The sequence below is a fragment of the Notolepis coatsorum genome, assembly GCF_963971535.1.
Source record: "Notolepis coatsorum genome assembly, chromosome: 7".
Lineage (NCBI taxonomy): Eukaryota > Metazoa > Chordata > Actinopteri > Aulopiformes > Paralepididae > Notolepis > Notolepis coatsorum.
Window position 1 is genome coordinate 45,297,206 of NC_140171.1, and position 19,826 is coordinate 45,317,031.

At 46.2% G+C, this 19,826-nt stretch overlaps 1 protein-coding gene across 1 annotated transcript in view; it reads left to right on the forward strand.

The window, feature by feature from the left end:
* The window catches only part of smarca4b (SWI/SNF related BAF chromatin remodeling complex subunit ATPase 4b), a gene marked incomplete at both ends in the record, with an annotated part of 119,881 nt that overhangs the window by 42,137 nt on the left and 57,918 nt on the right, over positions 1-19,826 (forward strand). Inside the window, 9 exons of the mRNA XM_084318838.1 lie at positions 369-435; positions 642-752; positions 1,535-1,777; positions 2,130-2,243; positions 4,113-4,220; positions 5,519-5,605; positions 5,745-5,791; positions 6,167-6,333; positions 6,658-6,821. Coding sequence (XP_084174964.1) covers positions 369-435; positions 642-752; positions 1,535-1,777; positions 2,130-2,243; positions 4,113-4,220; positions 5,519-5,605; positions 5,745-5,791; positions 6,167-6,333; positions 6,658-6,821 — 1,108 coding nt within the window. The remainder of the gene's footprint in view (positions 1-368; positions 436-641; positions 753-1,534; positions 1,778-2,129; positions 2,244-4,112; positions 4,221-5,518; positions 5,606-5,744; positions 5,792-6,166; positions 6,334-6,657; positions 6,822-19,826) is intronic.

The window sequence follows — 19,826 nt, forward strand, 5'->3', positions numbered from 1 at the left end:
TGCGGCGGCCGAGTTGGGGGGTGGGGGGGTGGGGGGGGTGTCTGTCTAATGTCTTTTGTGTTTGTGGTGTGTTTTTGTTTTTATTTTTATTTGGTATATTTGTATTTTGTATTTATTAGTTAAGTTTAGATCTGTATTTATTATTTATTATTGTTTTGTCATTATTATTATTATTATTATTATTATTATTATTATTATTATTATTATTATTATTATTATTATTATTATTATTATTATTATTATTATTTATTATTATTATTATTATTATTATTATTATTATTGTTACTGTTGATGTTGATATTGTGTTTTTAAATTAAAAAAAATGTGATACAAAAAATGAAATATTAATGATTTTGATTAATTGACAGAACTCTCTCCAACTGGGTTTATGAGTTTGACAAGTGGGGACCGTCGGTCGTGAAAGTCTCGTACAAGGTAGGGTAGCGCGTAATCATTTAAAAGCTACGTGTGGGAATTGAAAGTGTATGCTAATTGGAAATCCAGTGTTTATTTCTTTGGGATGTAATTTTTAAAGCTTCCTCCATTGAACCCTGCTAAAAAATAAACTACAAAATTTGGCATGCAGATATTTACACTTTTTGTACACCCAAGTTCTGAATGGTTTTGACTTGTCTTCTCAGGGGTCCCCTGCTGCTAGACGAGCCTTCGTTCCCCAGCTGCGCAGCGGCAAGTTCAACGTTCTGATCACCACCTATGAGTATATCATCAAGGACAAACAAGTATTAGCCAAGGTGAGAGAGGAAGTACATACGCAAATACAGGAACACATACAAACTCATACACGCACGCACACACACACACACACAAACACATAATCAACCCCCTCTCTCTCTCTCACACACACACACTGGGTCTTTATTTTATTTTTCAGTTCTATTCATCATTTGATTACCCATGACTTTTTATTTATATTTTTTTATTTGTGCTCCCCACCTCCCAGCGCCAAAGTCTTTGTTCCAGCAGACCGATCTGAGTGGCCCCTGTGCTGCATCTCAGTGCTCTCTCTCCTAGGTGCTGCCATACACCATCCACGCATCCCACTGTCATCTGTGGCCCCCACCCTGCTATGCACTCATGTAGTCATAATAGTCTTCCTGACGGTGTTCCCAGGTGGGTGTTGTAGTTCAGGGATGAAGCGATGGCTCCGGCTTTGGTTCTGGGATAACTTGGGTCAAGTTTGGAAGAGACTGGACGAGATATCTGCCTCATGAAGGCTTTGTGTTTTTGGCGGGATTTGATAGACATAAGCAATGAGGCAAATACAGTGGATTTGTCAAACAGATAGTTGATGCTGGTGATGCCTGTCCAATCTTCTCAGATCTCCTGGATTTGAAGGATTGATTCACATGACCCTGGACTGATTAATTCTCCCCTCCCCTCTCCTGTGTCTCCTCTTGCCTTCTCCCCTCTCCCATTGCTCTTCTTCTCACTCCCCCCTGTCCATCTCTCTGTCATCTCTCTTTTCTTTCTCCCTCCTTCCCTTCTTCTCTGCTCCACCCCCAACCCCCACCAGATCCGTTGGAAGTACATGATAGTGGACGAGGGCCACCGTATGAAGAACCACCACTGTAAGCTGACCCAGGTGCTGAACACCCACTACCTGGCCCCACGAAGGGTCCTGCTGACGGGAACGCCGCTGCAGAACAAACTGCCAGAGCTCTGGGCCTTGCTCAACTTCCTCCTGCCCACAATCTTCAAGAGTTGCACCACCTTTGAGCAGTGGTTTAATGCCCCCTTTGCTATGACTGGAGAGAAGGTGTGTGTGTGTGTGTGTGTGTGTGTGTGTGTGTGTGTGTGTGTGTGTGTGTGTGTGTGTGTGTGTGTGTGTGTGTGTGTGTGTGCGTGTGCGTGTGCGTGTGTCTGTCTTTTTACTATAGAGTTGAGAGCTGTACCCTACTGTGTAGTAATAATTATTTTCATCAGCAATTTTCTATAGCCAGGTCGAAATGGCTCTGATGAAAACACTGATGTATATTTAGCAGCGCTATATTACAGAACTATATTTAGCTGTACTTTGAATCTGGTGAACATGCTGCCCGACCCACACCCAGATTTGTGCAGTCCGGTCGGAACAGGACAGACACCACCCTCTCTCGCTCCCTCTCTAGGTGGACCTAAATGAAGAGGAGACCATCTTGATTATCCGTCGTCTCCACAAGGTTCTCCGTCCCTTCCTGTTACGCAGGCTGAAAAAGGAAGTGGAGGCGCAGCTTCCTGAGAAGGTATTACTTACCTGTCTCAGTACACACACACACACACACACACACACACACACACACACACACACACACACACACACACGCATACACTCACGCATGCATGCAAACTCACGCACACAAACGTATGTTACTTTTGTACCAAACAGTAAACCAAACAGACAAGTTCCCAAAGGCCTCCCAATCATGGCCGTAGCCAGCTATGAGGTCACCGAGGTCCGGACCTCGGTAACTATTTGCTAGTGGGCCGTTTGGTCAACGACCGGGGCCGGCCCAATAATCACATCTCTTACTAAGCCTCTCCCCCAATAGGCTGGGAACAGCGGCTATTATGCGTGCTGCGGCCCAATCACATCTCTTAATAAGCCCCCCCCCCCCCAATAGGCTGGGAACAGCGGTCCATTATGCGTGCTGCGGCCCAATCACATCTCTTAATAAGCCCCCCCCCCCTCTCTCACCTGTTTCTCGTGTTAGAAGAACAGATGCGGAAACAGGAAAAATGGAGAAACAGAACATGGAGAAATTGCCGGCGGAAAAAATCTGAAAACTAGAGGTGGTCGTGGATGCTGACAAATATAATAAAATAACAGACATGTTTGCTGCTTCAACGTCGTCATCCACAATAATACTAGTGCAGCCGGTGCAGCAACAAGTTCAACACAGCCTCAGGTAGCCAGCCAGGCAGAAGGGCAGAGGAGGGACGGTGAGCTGGAGGAACCTGAGGTAGTTTGTGTGTGCCATCTCTCTCTGCCATGGTGATGTCGATAATAATATTAATTATAACGTTATTTGGTGAGCATCGCGTTGGCTAAAATAAGCCCAGGTTACTGTCAGTGACCGTCACATCTTAGCTGATCAGCACTTCTAATGAGCCGCTGCCCCCTAGTGGCCGGCTGTAACAAACAAGCACACCATTGATTTAATTGCCATATAACTCGCATACAAAGATCTAACTTACTCCTCTCTGAGCATGAATATAAAACAAACAGGTGATAACTGTGTAAACCTTATGCAATATTCATCATTGATATTTGGATACTTGAAATCTGTATGAACTGAGTAGTTAGTACCAAATGAATGAATGAATGAAGTTAGTATAAAATGGAACAGCTCCATGCATTAATTGAATAAACAACTATTTGCTCATTACCAGTATGGTATTGTTTAAATTGTACAGCTTTTTCACATATTTGTCAGGGAATTCCAACAATTCTGGACCTGAATGTACCAGTTCATTGTAATCATCTCTCTCTCTCTCCTTAATGTCTAGTCAAGCCAGAAATGGACCTCCCTAATTTCTAAACCCTGGCTGGGTGGTGTCCGACCGATTATAGTGGGCCGGTCTGGGCCAAAAAAATAAATGGACCTCCCTAATTTCTAAACCCTGGCTACGGCCCTGCTCCCAATGGTCTAAAAAGAAAATGAAGTGAAAATGTTAATACATTATCTGAGTGAAAACAAAGATGGAGAAAATGTGTGACACAGCCTGCAACCTGGGAGCACATCTACACCTTTGAGTGTTCTTGGTGCTCTCTGCCTCCACGGGTCCTTGAGGAGGTTCCAGGAGGTCCCCAGTGAATCTACTGCGGTCTAATGTGTATCAATGTGGGGGTCTGCGGTCTAATGTGTATCAGTGTGGGGGTCTGCGGTCTAATGTGTATCAGTGTGGAGACACCAAAAAGGTTGAGAACCACTGCTCTATGGCACCCTGGTTAGTGGGATTTGGTTGTTCATATTGTTAAATGTGAGGGGAATATCTACAGCTAGCGCCTACCACGACCAGCCCAGAATGAGCAGATGGCACCAGATAATTGAAAGAGCATTAATTATCAATCTTTCCTCCCCCCCTCATGTCTCCCTCTCTCTCACCTCCAGGTGGAGTATGTGATAAAGTGTGACATGTCGTCTCTCCAGAGGGTTCTGTATAGACACATGCAGGCCAAGGGCGTCCTGCTGACCGACGGATCAGAAAAGGACAAGAAGGTGAGAGGTGTGAATGAATGTGGCAGATTAAAGCCGTAATAACTTACTCAGTCGGTGGATCCGGTTAATACAATTTATTAACTCCGAATGAAAATATCAAATACAATTTACTCAGAGATATATGGCTTGAATGGCTCATCACCAAACAACTAGCTATTGGAATCTGGAAGAAGAGAGCGATTTCACACAAAATGGATCTATTTATACCCAGGAGAGGGCTGGGGGACAATAAACTGGGGTTTTAGGGAGAGGGGAGAGAGAAGGAGGAGACAAAGACAAGTCGTAGGAGGAGACAAGTCCCGTTATTCTTATAACTAACTATAAATAATTCTTATAATTCTTATTCGTTATTTGGCGCCTCCTCACCAAAACAAAAAAACATGCGCACATCAGCCCAGTTTTGGCCTCGTTCCACTGGCTACCTGTTCGTTTTAGAATAGATTTTAAACTAGCCCTAACTGTTTTTAAATCACTAAATGGCACAGCCCCTCCCTATCTATCTGAGCTCTTGCACCGCCACCCCCCCCCCCACCGATCCCTCAGATCAGCTGACCAGCTGCTATTGGTGGTGCCTAGAACTCGGCTCAAGACTAGGGGAGACAGAGCCTTCTCCACCGCAGCGCCTAGATTGTGGAACAGCCTCCCCCTCAGCGTACGGGCCGCCCAGACCGTGCAGGCTTTTAAATCACTTTTAAAAACCTACCTGTTCTCCTTGGCCTTCCCCCCCCACTTAATCACCACTAGACCCCTGGCCCTTCTATCCTCTTTGTTTTACTGTGTCCTACCTGTTTTTATTACTTTCATTGCTTTACTGTGTTTTAATCTTATATCTTGCATCATATTATTTTGTTTTTATCAACCTGCCTGTGAAGCACTTTGGTGTCAGCTACCGCTGCTTGGAAATGTGCTATACAAATAAAATTGACTTGACTTGACTTATTCCCCCACAGAGGACAGACAAATCCACTCTCTCCCAGATGGTGTTCTGAGTAGAACATAAAGGCAGTATGATAGATGTTGTGTTACTGTGTGTTCCAGGGTAAAGGCAATGTGATACATGTTGTGTTACTGTGTGTGTTCCAGGATAAAGGCAGTGTGATACATGTTGTGTTGCTGTGTGTTCCAGGGTAAAGGCAATGTGATACATGTTGTGTTGCTGTGTTTTCCAGGGTAAAGGCAGTGTGATACATGTTGTGTTACTGTGTGTTCCAGGATAAAGGCAGTGTGATACATGTTGTGTTACTGTGTGTTCCAGGATAAAGGCAGTGTGATACATGTTGTGTTGCTGTGTGTTCCAGGGTAAAGGAGGTACTAAGACCCTGATGAATACCATCATGCAGCTGAGGAAGATCTGCAACCACCCCTACATGTTCCAACAGATCGAGGTAACTGCTGGGCTCATGTACCCCATAGAAATCATACCCTATATCTAATAGAAATGTGTAATATTTTTTTTAATCAACTAACATTATATTTTGAAATCAACTATATCAATGATACAGAATTGTGACGTTATATTTGCAGGAATCCTTTTCTGAGCATTTGGGATTTTCAAATGGGATTGTCCAAGGGTGAGTGCTATTATTAGCATACAAGATTCAATGAGAACCACCTTCACACACCTCTCTCTCTCTCTCTCTCTCTCTCTCTCTCTCTCTCTCTCTCTCTCTCTCTCTCTCTCTCTCTCTCTCTCTCTCTCTCTCTTGCTTGCTCTCTTTCTCTCTCTCTCTCTTGCTTGCATTGCTCACTTTCTCTCTCACTTGCTTGCTTGCTCGCTCTCTTTCTCTCTTTCATTTGCTTGCCCTCTTTCTTTATTTCTTTCTCTCTTTCTCTCTCTCTCCCCCTATTTCTCTTTCTCTCTCTTTCTTTCTCCCTCCCCACTATCTTTCTCTCTCCCTCCCTTCCTCTCTCTCTCTCCATCAGTAACAAGGCTTTCTCTCCTCCAGTCCTGATCTGTATCGAGCGTCTGGGAAGTTTGAGGTGTTGGATCGTATCCTGCCCAAGCTGAACGCCACCAACCACAAGGTGCTGCTGTTCTGCCAGATGACCACGCTCATGACCATAATGGAGGATTACTTTGCCTACCGTACCTTCAAATACCTGCGCCTGGATGGTGAGAGACAGACAGACAGACAGACAGACAGACAGACAGACAGACAGACAGACAGACAGACAGACAGACAGACAGACAGACAGCTATATAGACAGACAGACAGACAGACAGCTATATAGACAGACAGACAGTCAGGTATAATTTAATTGTGTCTTCTCCTAGCTGTTTAACTTACAGTAGCCTACTCTTCCTCCCTCTCTCTTTTCCCTTCATATTTGATCCATAACACTTGATCTTTCTTTCCATCAACCTCTCTCTTTCCATACCCTCCACCTCTACCCCCCCCCCCCCCCCCCCCCCCCCCCCCCCCCCCTCCTGTCTCAGGCGCCACTAAGGCTGAAGACAGAGGCATGCTGCTGAAGACGTTTAACGACCCAGAGTCCACGTACTTCATCTTCCTGCTTAGCACCAGGGCTGGAGGCCTGGGCCTCAACCTGCAGTCTGCCGACACCGTGGTCATCTTCGACTCCGACTGGAACCCACACCAGGTACCATCAGTATGATGCACGTTTATTCAAACACACACACACACATACATGAGCAGTAGGTAGATACAGTGGCAGCCATTGAGCATATTCACATGGTAACCATTTTGCTCTTATGTCATGGTCAGGTTGGGATTCCTTTCCAAAATTGCCGCATGTGAATATGGTAAATTGCGCAAGTTCCCCATCTTGCATCTATCCTGCATTAGTACAGGGGTAGATGCTCCATCCTATCCCTTCTCAAATCAGGGTCAATGTCTAGAAAATCTGTAAAAGCATGTCAAATTAATTTGATACATACAACAGTTTGGGTTCTGTTGTTCGGTTCTGATACACAAATGACTACATATTGTCATTCTACATACTGTGATAGCCTTTGTTGTTGAGAGTTACGTTGCCCGGACGCTGTCGATATACATCCTATTGAACACTGAGCAAAATCTACAAATCCAGTCAGAAAATGAAAGATCTGTGTAGATGTGTAGACTAGAAACCTTATCAAATGTGACCAGGCACAGACTCGGGCCTTTGCTCTACACCATATTTACAAATGACATGCCTCTTGTCCTAAATAAGTCCTATATTTCAATGTATGCGGATGATTCAACGATTTACACATCAGCCTCTACAGCCAATTAATTAAATATGGTCCTAAAGGCAGAGTTGCAATCAGTGATGGAATGGATAAAGAATAACAAACTAGTTCTAAACATATCAAAGACAAGTAGCATCATTTTCGGTTCAAACCATACTCTAAGAACGAACCCAGTCTTGAAACTTTTGATAAGTGATGTGGTAATTAATCAAGTCCAGGAGACTAAACTCCTAGGAGTAACATTAGACAGTAAATTGTCATTGTCACACCATATAAACAATATAGTAGTGAAAATGGGAAGAGGGATTTCTGTTGTTAAAAGATGTGCTCATTTGTTACCACTAAATTATATCAAACAGGTTATTCAAGCTCTGGTTTTGTCAAATCTTGACTATTGTCCTGCAGTATGGTCGAATGTAATGACGAATAAACTGAAAAAATCGCAAATGGTACAAAACAAAGCAGCATGTATAGCGCTTCGCTGTGAGTACAGAACTAATGTTGCAGCGATGCACAGTTGTTTAACTTGGTTACTTGTCAAACATAAGTTACTCTGCTCACTCCTTATATTCACTAGGAATATTCCTGTTACAAAGATCCCCTCAATTTTATATAACAATTTATCTATAAGTCTTGACATACACAACCATTCCACCAGACATGTTTCTGCACGAGGTTTTACACTTCTAAAAGTGAGGTCGAACGCAATGAAGCGAACTGTCATGTTCCGTGGTATGCAGGAATGGAACTCTCTTCCCAGACATGTTAAGCAGGAGAATAGTAAATGTCGTTTCAAAATCTTGGTAAAACAACATTTTCAACCAAATAAATTGACATTCCCTAATAGATAGTGTGTACGTAAATGAAAATGTATGTGTCTGATAAAGAGAAATAGTATATTATGCTGTATTGTATTATGAATTGAATAGGCGGAAATATGCGTCGGCAACGGAATTTCGAGGCGATCGATGTGAATCTCTGTTCAGGCAGGAGGAGGAGCCCTTAAAAAAAAGAAAGGGAAAACGTGTATCCATGCCAAGCCATTCCAGTTCAAAGGTAGGCGAACGAGCCAGGGACGGCTAGAATTATCCGGATGATGATTTAGAACGGGGATCAGAAGAAAAAAATCAAAGGATCTAAAAATGAGTTTACTCGTTATTGGCGCTGAATGAGTTATGATTTTAGAATATTTCAGCTAATGAAGTTAAATCAACTTCAATCCAGTTCGTTTTTATAGTGTAACGTTTGGCTACTTGAGAGAGAGAGTGTTATGGTTTGTATAGCGACCCCAATAGCACGACACAGACAGGTAATCAGAGTTAGCCAAAACAAGGGCATGATTTATTATATAAAAAAAAACGGCACTCAGCCTTTAACACTTTGAGTGCCACGAGGTGGCGCCAGATTTGGCGCTTCAATGCCACCATCGGCGCCAATGTTACGCTTAATATCGCCTAATCTATGTTTTAAATTATGGCTATGTGTCTAATCTGCCCGTCGCTTATCAAAGAATCCTTTTCCAGTCAGTGCTGTCAAGGCAGATTGGTTTTTTATCGCTTCATTTCCGTTTGAGAGCATTTTGAAAAGCACCCGTTTTGAGGTAAAAAACAGTTCATTCTAGACCATTCTATGATAATCGTCTTTTACTGGAATATTCCAGAACGTTGATATTTGTCTGCCTATTTATGAATCGTTTTCAAATAAACGCTAGATGATCAATATTATACGTGCACGCAAGCACATTCGAGCCGCGCACGGATAATCGCCGTGTTCATTTCCTCTTGGACTTTTACAGTGAAACCGAAAGAGCCCATTTCACAAAACAGCTTATATCTTCATCAAAATTAGTCTGATTATCCTAACACTGATAACATAGATTCCTTACCTGACATCAGATGGTATCCAACTGGTATAGTCCAATTCCTGATCACCATTCGAAAAAATCGATAAGTGTATGGATCCAACGTGTGTACAGTGCAGTACATGATTCCGCGGGTCTCAGAGGCTCCAGAATGAACTGTGATAACCCCGGCTGCATCAGTGGACTGGAAAATGTGGAGTACAGGATTTTTTTCCCCATCCATTTTCATTGAGTCCATTCCAAAATCCGTTATGTCATCTGGGAGACGATAGGGGGCGCTTTTTTCCCACATCTGATCGCCGGCGGCGCTCGGGTATACTAGGGTAGGCTCGCGTGATGCAATATGATTTCAGATCGCTAAAAAAAATAAAATAAAAAAATCCGAGAAATCTCGTGAGTGGCTTTCAACATAACTATCGGAAACCCGAGATATCTCGTGAGTGGCAGTGAAAGTGTTGAGGGGGAAAAAACACCTAAGTCCATAAACACAAAAAAGGCGGCACTGTGCCTTTAACGGGCGAACAGGCAGGGAAAAAAATAACAGGAATCTTCTTCGTCCCTACACCGAGTAGGGCTCTGCAGCACTGCCAAGGAATCTTCTTCCTCCCGACCAGACGCTGCCGACGAGCAACGCAGCACACAGGGGGTCCGAGGGGAACGGGGTGAGAACACGGGCATCCTCCCGTGGAGTAATAGAGAGCGATGGCGAGCCTCACCCCAGGAACGAGGACCATGAAGAGGGAGTAGGGAAGTAGCCGGCACAACGTCTGGAGTGGGAACACTGGGATCCTCCCGTGGAGTAATAGAGAGCGAAGACGGTGTCCCACTCCAGGAAAACGGCAACAGGTGGTGAAGGGTGGCACGACGTCTCACGCCGGAGACGCGGCAGTAGATGGTGGTAACAAGAACGACCCGACAAGGAGTGGAGGGGAGTCTGCAATACTAGTACTCTCCCGAGCTGATCGCAAACTCCTCTCAGGTGCATGAAGGAGAAAAACGGCACGCCCCCTCGTTGGGCTGCATGCAGGATTCCTCCAGCCCTCACAGAGAGACTCGTGATGCGGGTCCCAGCGTTAACGTTAGGTTATGACTATAACCAAGTTCTGTTAATTAGGGGTGACGCTCGGCATCACTCATGCACTGTCCTCGCACACGTGCACGCGCACTGAATAAAGACCACAATGTACCTTTAATCCCAATATTTGTCTGACCACACCCCTATCAGCTCACCTACATAAGCAGGTGTGTGGTCACCTGCTCTCCTCCTTCCCAAGCTTTCACCACAAGGTGAGGTCAAGGGCTGCAGCGGCGTCGGATGCCGAGCGTCACCCCTAATTAACAGAACTTGGTTATAGTCATAACCTAACGGTCTGTATCATTAGGGGATCCCCCCTATGGAGGGCACCCCCCCTATTAGAGGTTTCCCGGAAGGGCGACGGACCCGACCGTGCGAAGAGGCACTCAAGCAACTCAACGCACAGGGTGAGCAGCCGTGGCCTGACCCCACGACTACACACACGCACAACCCGCATGCCACCCGGGAACGAACGGAGGGAACAACCTCGTTACTGCCCCCAGAAACACGGGGTCAAGGGCAAACCCAACCCCGTGGCAAGGCCGTAGCAGCGGAGCGCGAAGGAAGGCCCAGACCCACCAAAGGGACTGGACCCCCTGGAATGGGGGCCCGGAGAAGTCCATGATGCCAGCATCAAGACCCCACCAGGTGGGCACTTAATGACCCCGCCCCCCACATCGCCAGCGTATTCGGACAAAGGCCCCTCAGCCGAGCGGGCCCTGTCCCCCCAATAGTACACCGCCTGGCACACTGACCCTGCAGAACAGGCAGTCAGCATGGCCGTAAGCACACAAAAAAGGTTAACCAACGGAAGCAGGCAGCGCACCGGGGAAAAACCAGGCAACAGGCTGTTAACCCGAGCCTGGAGACTGCGGACGAGACAGGAGCCAGAGGGGACAGCTGAACACAGCCGCCCCGGCGGAAGGGGCGTATGCTGGCGTTGTTGCATGACCAAGCCTCCATTTAAAAAAAACCCACCCAGAGGGGTCGAGGCAGAGAAGGCTGACACGATTGGCAGACGTCATGAACGTGCAGGGGCACCCTCAACCGGTGAACCCGGGAGTTGACACTGCTCCAACACACCAGGGAATCAACCACCTTGGTGTTACCCAATGCGGTGGTTGTTCCTATAACCCCTCAAGAAAAAACTCCAAAACACACCTGCGGGTATACACCGGCTATACCGCAGTACAAGTGTTTCAGTTTCCAAAAAAGGGTTAACCCAGGCCTACGGGTCGACGAAACATTACTTCCGACCGGGCCCGGCGATACGGGAAGCACAGGGTCACCAGAGGAGGTCAAAGACCACCCCAACAGGCCCCTCTTCGCCATGCGTGAGAGAGGAGCGAAAAGAATGGAGAACCAGCCCCAAGCACACCGTACTTGGTTTTCCCAGGCGGTCTCCCAACCAAGTACTAACCAGGACCAACCTGTGTAGCGGCCGAGATCTGACGAGATCGAGCGTGTACAGGTTGGCATGGCCGTAAGCCATTACGACAGTGCTGAGTAAAAAATGTACCCAACCAGGGTCTCCATGAATGAATGAATGAATGAAAACTTTATTTAACAGATTGCAGAATGGGTACAATACAGTACGGCTCAATACATACAATACAAGGGGATGCAGACCTGAGAAAGACGTTAGTCTTGTTTCCATCAGAGTCCCCCATTTTCAATTCATATCCATAGCACTTAACCCTGTGACACCCGGACCGACCTGGCATTTTTCCCCCTGAAAAAAGCCCAAGTCCCTCAGGGTACCAGAACAGCAGATCTGCATCCCCGGCGGACAACGGGTTCAACTGATCCGGACCAGCGTGACCAGAACCAGTCCCGTGCCCTAACCACGCCGACATGCCTACTCCAGGAGAAGGGGCAGATATGCGTGTTGATCTTAAACATGAAAAGAAGGCGCCACCCAGACGTTCGGGGCGAACCGCGCCCGGTGGCCCACCCCCAGGGCGTGAGACCCCTCTACATATGTTCAGATCCATTCCGTCATCATCCCCCAGATATGAACGAGAATCCGTCGACAACCAAAACAGGTCGTCGGAAGAGGAAAAATCTCCATCCCAGTTGCTTTATAAAAACGCTGTTTTAACCCCAAGCAACCAAGGCGTGCCAGTCAGTCGCCTGATTACAGAACACCCCGAGCTAGCACTATGCGTGCGTCGGGACACAACCACATCAATTAACAGGCTATTTAGACCTGTCATTGAATCCCCAAGGCACCCAGGGGAACGACAAGAGGGGTGTGATACTTCCTAACTCCAACTCTTTTTAAAAGAAAAGAAGGAAGCACCAACAGTATGTATCCCAGTCTACACAGCCGGGGGTAAAATTTTTTTACATTTTTACATTCCACCACCCTCCCATAGAGAGGAGACGGAAATCCCCAGAGAGACTTCCCACGCGAGCTGTACAGATTGAAAAGAATATATTGCACCTTGAGCCATGTAAAAGTTTGGTTTTAGGGCTCTCCGGGGAGGAGGCACTGAACCCATACACACTCAATAATCGAATTGAATCGAATACACACACAATAGAGTAGGACTCCTTCTTGAGGTTCCACTCACCTTATCAATCTGAGGAGGAGGCTCTGTACTCTGAGGAGGCTCCCTCACATGGAAGGAGAGTCCCAACTCACAGAAGGCCAGAATAGGAGCTTCGTGAGGAGGAGCCCTGACCACCCCCCGTTTTAAACAGATCCATCATATGGACCTGAACAGCACACGGAAGTCCTACCAACAGAGACGCGCACGGTGACGTACTCTATGGCGGGGGGATTTCTGCGGTGCACACGCCCAATATTCCAGGGCGTGGGACCAGGAAACTCCCCCCCCCCCCCCCTCACCCTGTAACGTGCCGAACCGCAACGTGACAGGAACCTTGAAGGACAGACGGGTTTACCCCTGACCAACAGAAAAAAGGGGAGGAAAGTAGGGCTGGGCGATATGGCCTAAATATGATATCACGATATTTTCTGACCTTTCGGCGATACACGATACGCATCACAATGTTTTTCTTTTTTTCCCCAAAATTCATTATGAGGCTTACCAAGACAGTATTTGAGTTTGCAAGCTAACATTAAAGACAAAATAAAATACCCATGCATTTAGCATTTTTATATTATATATTAGATTTAGATTATTGGATTATTAGATTATATATTGCATATATTTAGCAATGAGATATATGATTTAGATATGAAATATGATGAATTGAAAATGGGGGACCCTGATGTAAACAAGACGAAAGTCTTTCTCTGGTCTGCATCCTCCAGTCCGCTGTTGACTGTTGTTGTATTGAGCTGTACTGTATTGTACCCATGCTGCAATCTGTTAATAACGTTCTCATTCATTCAGTCGGCAAACAGAATCATTTTGATTGACAGTCGCGTCTGCCAATTACGTCACACCGCTTGCACCCGCCCTGCTGTTCTTAGCACCAATCGGCAAGCGCATATTCATTTTTTACTTCCGCCATTGGAGAGCTCAATGACAATAACAATGGCAGCCGTAGCTCGCCGCGGCCGACGTTTAGCTTTTAGCTCCGCAGAAGGACTAAACGACTGGAGGCATAATGATTTTACTGCAACGGATGTTATAATAAAAGCCTTTCCATACATCTGTCTGATTGAAAACTTTATTAACAGACCGCAGAATGGGCACAACTGAGTCAGCACGGGCTGAGATATGAACGACTAATGCTTGCTATATAGGTCGACCTCGGTCGTTGCTATGTAAATACGCTGATGTTATTGAAAGTGTAACTATATAACGTTAATGCCACAAAACGAATGCCTTTGTTATCATAAGTAGTAACTTTTGATGCAGTAGTGTGTGTGTGGGGCGGCGCTGTTCAAAAGTGTCAACGTGTGGACCAGATTGACGCGACACAAGCCTCTTGGGCAAAACATCACGATATCCACGATACGTTTAAAAAGTGTATCGTTAATGAACTGTACCCGATATTTATATAATATCGTCATATCGCCCAGCCCTAGAGGAAAGGTTACCAGTTCACCCCTTTACGACCCCACACCCATGATACGATGTAATGACAAAAGAGAGTATGACACAGTCATAGTCAGCTCCATGAAGCGTCTAACAGCTTCATACAGCGCATGTGCTAACCTGCTATCTGATTTTTACTAAGGAAAAAACACAGAATAGAGAGGGCTCTCCAAGAGCCCCGGTACCAAACTTACACATGTGCTTCTGTGGCCAGCCCAACCCAGTTGTAGGTCACATGACACACACAACCCATCATCACCTACAAAAAATGGCAAAAACACTCTACAGAGGAACGCCGTTTTTCATAATGAGAGAATACATAATTCTCGATTAGTATCGGCCACAGGCCTTGCTAAGCACACACGAAAAGCGACCAAACAATTTTTTCTTTTAGGAAAATAAAGTTTCTCAAGCAGTGTTTAGCACAACCTCAGCAATCAAGCTAAGGGTTACATCGTATCCCTACCACACAGTGACACAATGTAGTGCAACAACATGTCTGAGAGGAGGATGAAGAAGTCCCCAGGGAACCGGGGGGAAAACATAAGCCTCCTACTTTACCCTTAATACGGCCAGTTGAACAGGTAAACCTGTTAATATGTGAACACACTGTTCATTGTCATTACAGGCTGAGAAAAGAATCATTCTTTACTCATATGTCACTAAGCATAGGTTAGGTTAGGTTAGCATAGGTTAGTTTAACCCCCTTAGTTGTGAGTACACAGTACATATACAAACCAGATCATTTTCACATCTGTAATAAACAACCCGTTTTGCATGGAGAAGCTAATACCAGTGACAAGACAATTCACACATAACTCGCATCGTATCCTAAATGTAGTGCAGCAACACTCGTTTTGGAAAACATCGTTATTTACAAAACATTTAGAAGGGAAAGCAAGAAGAAGTGCTCAAGGTCTGGTCAGACCTGGCCTACCTTGAGCGCAGATCAAGCGAAACTGCAGACTCCAACAAGGCACCGTAGTAAACACAGCCGTTCTGTGTTGTCGACCTGGGCAGCGTTGCCGCTCCATCCCGCCGCTACGGTCCCCCTTGTTGACGCAGTCCTTGGCGTCCTGGCCCAGGGCAGGTTCGACGAACATCCTCTGTCAAAGATGACGTCGTAGTCAAGAGTGTTTAAAACATGTTATAATCAAAGCACGTTCAACAGTGTAGCATTAAGCTAACGGCCGCTCTAACCGTCGGGCGCTACCGCCCCTGCCCGCGAGACGCCGAGCGAACGGCGCACGCGACCAGAGGGGAGACTTCGATTCCCCCCCGCCTCTCCCCGTGAGGGAGAGGGGAGTTGGGAACCGCGGCGGCGCGCGAGGGGCCGGAGCCACCCCGCGCTGGGCCTTGGCCGATAGCAGCAAGCTAACGTTTCCTAGCCTAGCCTAGGTAGGCCACGACTAGCACGCAAGCTAACGTTTCCTAGCCTAGTGATCACAGCAGGCTAGCGCCGCAGCTAACAGCTGACTGGCTAACAGTAGGCCACCACTAGCACGTAAGCTAAGCAGCTATCACCTGAACTTGCACACAATGATATAACACTCACTCAGACAGGCCGCCGTTCTGAAACCCTCCTCACTTTTTAAGAGAAAAGAGAAACAAGATGTTAACACAGTTTTACAACGGTGATTTTACCAACACCCGACGGAGCCAGCACAATACCCAACTGGCCTGTAGCTGACTTGAACACAGATCTTCCGCTAACGAACATCCATGCCCATATTTCCTCGTGAGGGAATACTCTCATTTGGATATGAAAGACACACGGTGACAGAGAAAACATCCACTCGTCCAGAAAACACAGGGATCACCAGTGTTAATGGTCGTGGCCCACTAGTTAACTATAATGGGCTTCAGACCAAGGTCTTCTGTCGCCTAAGAGGCTGAACAAAGGACCCTAGTCTGGGGCCGGTTTTCATAAACATTGTCAACTAGCCCCCATAGCACTAACAGACAAGTGGAGCTCGCCAGCAAAACATAACTCACCAAACCTGGAACCCACCGCTTCTCACAACAGCGGCGCGTCCTACAGCCCAGCTGTGTCTTTACCGCAACCAGCACACAGCAAGGACTGCAGTTGGAAAAGCATGTAGCAGCGCGAACTCCCAATACGAAAACCGGTGGAGGATTTTTAGAATGATCATCATCTTCCAGACACTCCAGTACGAAGACAATATCGCCGTATTTTCTCGAATATAGTGAGAGAGAAAATAAAGATATGATGTCAACGTATCCTTGTTTTCCAACTCTTCTCCTACCATCACATCACGTCAAGTGGGGATCTACCGAGGCACTTCCTTGTGGTGAAAGCGAGAAAGGAGGAGAGCAGGTGACCACACACCTGCTTATGTAGGTGAGCTGATAGGGGTGTGGTCAGACAAATATTGGGATTAAAGGTACATTGTGGTCTTTATTCAGTGCGCGTGCACGTGTGCGAGGACAGTGCATGAGTGATGCCGAGCGGATCCCCTAATGATACAGAACTCTGTTGCCTCAGAATGGATTTGGTAGAGAGAGAGAGAGAGAGAGTCTCCATTATGCCAGGCTTTTATGCTATACGGAGAGATTCAGATACAATTGAACACAAACGGTTCCAAAGATATTAATGTTTCACACCGCCAACAAAGTTACTGAGTCAGTTTTCTCGGAATGGAAATTAGCTGTAATTTCTGCGCGTCTCCGACAGAGTATTTAACCACACCCCTCTGACACAATGTAGTTCATTCTACTGCGTCGGAATAAATACTGTCGGACAATCTAACAATAATTAACACATTTACAAGTCATATTCAATTTTGAAAATAAGGAAACGGATGTAAAATGTAATCGAGAAAAACACTAGAAGTTGCGAATATAACGTTTTTGACCTATTTCTGAATTGCGCAATGTTTTTGGCATTTCTGAAGGATCCTCTCTTGCGAGATATGGTGGCCTAGACCGTGCCGGGTCACAAATGTTGTGTAGTAGAATGGAATCGACATCTTGTAACCCAGTACATATGCACACTGAATGTGGCTGCACACACAGACTCCAGCAGAAAGACTCACGCCACGGGCACATTGAACGCGCACAAATTTCACGCACGGGTTCCTAGCGGGATCGCGCGCCTGGCCAGACACACAGAGTCCAACTTCAGAGCGCGCTGCAGCGCGGAGCCCTGATAGAACCAGCAGCAGCACGAGCTCTCTCTCTCTCCTCTCTCTCTCTCTCTCTCTCTCTCTCTCTCTCTCTCTCTCTCTCTCTCTCTCTCTCTCTCTCTCTCTCCCTCTCCCTCTCTCTCTCTCTCTAGAGAGAAAACAAGAAAGAAAGAAAGAGAGGGGGAGAAAGAGACTGGAGAGAGAGAAAGAAAGAAAGAAAGGCAGGGAGAATAAAGAGAGAAAAAAAAGAGAGAGCTGTACTGTATTGTACCCATTCTGCAATCTGTTAATAAAATTTCCAATCAATCAATTAATCAATCGCGTGGCGCACGCCTCCCGCGCCGCCTCGAATCCGATTGAAGCGGAAAAGATAGCTTGCCGCCCGGGAGCCGCCCGCGAGGCGCGCTCCCGCTTGCGGCCAGTGTGCACAGTAGCGTCCGTTAACATGGGAGCGGAAGTGAAGCGGCGGCCGCCTGTCCGTCCGTCCGTGTTCATTCGTGTGCTGTGTGCTAGGGCCGTAAGACTCTAATCAGTCCCAACCCATGGCTCAAGTTGGAAGTAATATGAGGACAATAGAGCTTATTAGTGGACTAGAAACAATGTAAATGTCAAAAGACAGAGATTAAATTCCATCAGCTAGTAGTGGGTCAGATGCTGGTCAAATGTTGTATAGTAGAATGGAATAGACATATCTTGTACATGTACATGTGCACACTGCATGTAAATGGTAAATGATGCATTTATATAGCGCTTTTTCTCCAAAGCGCTTTACAATTTGTTCCTCACATTCTACCCATTCACTCACACATTCACACACCAACGGCAGAGGCAACCATGCAAGGTGCCAACCTGCTCATTGGGAGCAGTTAGGGGTTAAGTGTCTTGCTCCAGGACACTTCGACACGCTGCCCAGGACGACCGGGAAACGAACTGGGAACCTCCATATTACCAGACAACTGCTCTACCTCCCGAGCCACTGTCGCCCCATGTGTGTGTGTGTGTGTATTAGTGGTCTGCAAGGGCCTTGAAATAAAGCCCGAGCCCTGCCCGAGCCCGTGAACTTCAGGCCCTGCCCGAAAATAAGCCTGACTGTAAATAATATTTTAAGCCCTAGCCCGCGTGAAAACCAGAAAAAAATGTATTATTATTATTATTAAAATATAATTTTTTTTGTATTTGTTTTAAATATTCTAAACACTTTATATATTAACTTAATAAATAAACAAAAACGAAAATGTCCAATAGGTCTGCCTAAATAACGCATATCACGCTGAAAACTAAGAAGCATTTATGCCTCCCTCCCAGTGCTCGCTTATAGAGCAGCCTCGTAAAACGTATTGAAGGCTATAGAATCTTCTTTGACACACACACACACACACGACACACAATAGCCTACTCAGTCACTATACAAACAAACAGAAATCAGATTTCGAGCAGAGCAACATCATGAAAAGCACAACAAAACAGGTAGCGACCCAGCAAATAATAAACATCACTCACCACGACGTCAGCAACGCGTTGAACAACTTTAACAAAACTTCGCCAACCGGCTACATACATCGAAGTACAAATAAAACGTTCGCCAACTGGCTATATTCCAACACAACCAATCGAGTTGTCCCCGGCCTGAGTTCTTCTTGCGCGCTGCGGTAATTACATCCAAATGTTTCTCTGATGACAGCTTGGCGCAAAAGAGAAAACAAATCTTAAGGAAAACGAAGGTTATCCTATAACCCTAGTTATATAAAAAAGAAAAAAAAATGCAATACAATTTTTAAAAAAAATAAAAAACGGCGGTGCCCGGGCCCGGCCGAGCCCGATTTATTTATTAAAAAAAAAGTCCTACCCAGCCCGAACCAGCCGGGCCGGGCCGGGCCCCGTCGGGCCTGGCCAAGGTTGCAGTGCACTAGTGTGTATGTGGCTGCACACACAGACTCAAACTAAAGACTCTGGGCGGGATCCACAAAGTGAGAAGCCGGTGCATATCACTCTCTGAAACTCTGTTTAGTATCCACAGAGGACGCGCAACGGGTGAAATGAGGTGGCGCATGCGTTCTGTCAGCATTGCCTCCGGTGCAATTGGCGCGTATTTAAATGAGGTAATATGGGCGGAACATGTCCACTTTCTATGTAAATGAGCCTCGTCGGAATCTGCTCGGTATCCACAACGCCCGGCGTCAATTGCACCGAGCACTTATTGCTACCGTCTTCACAGACATGGTTGTGAATAAGCAAAGCCCTAAACGCTACGGCCGTGTACACATCTGAAAGTCCACGGATAGTCCGGACTTTCTGGTGGATCAAATGTGAGAATG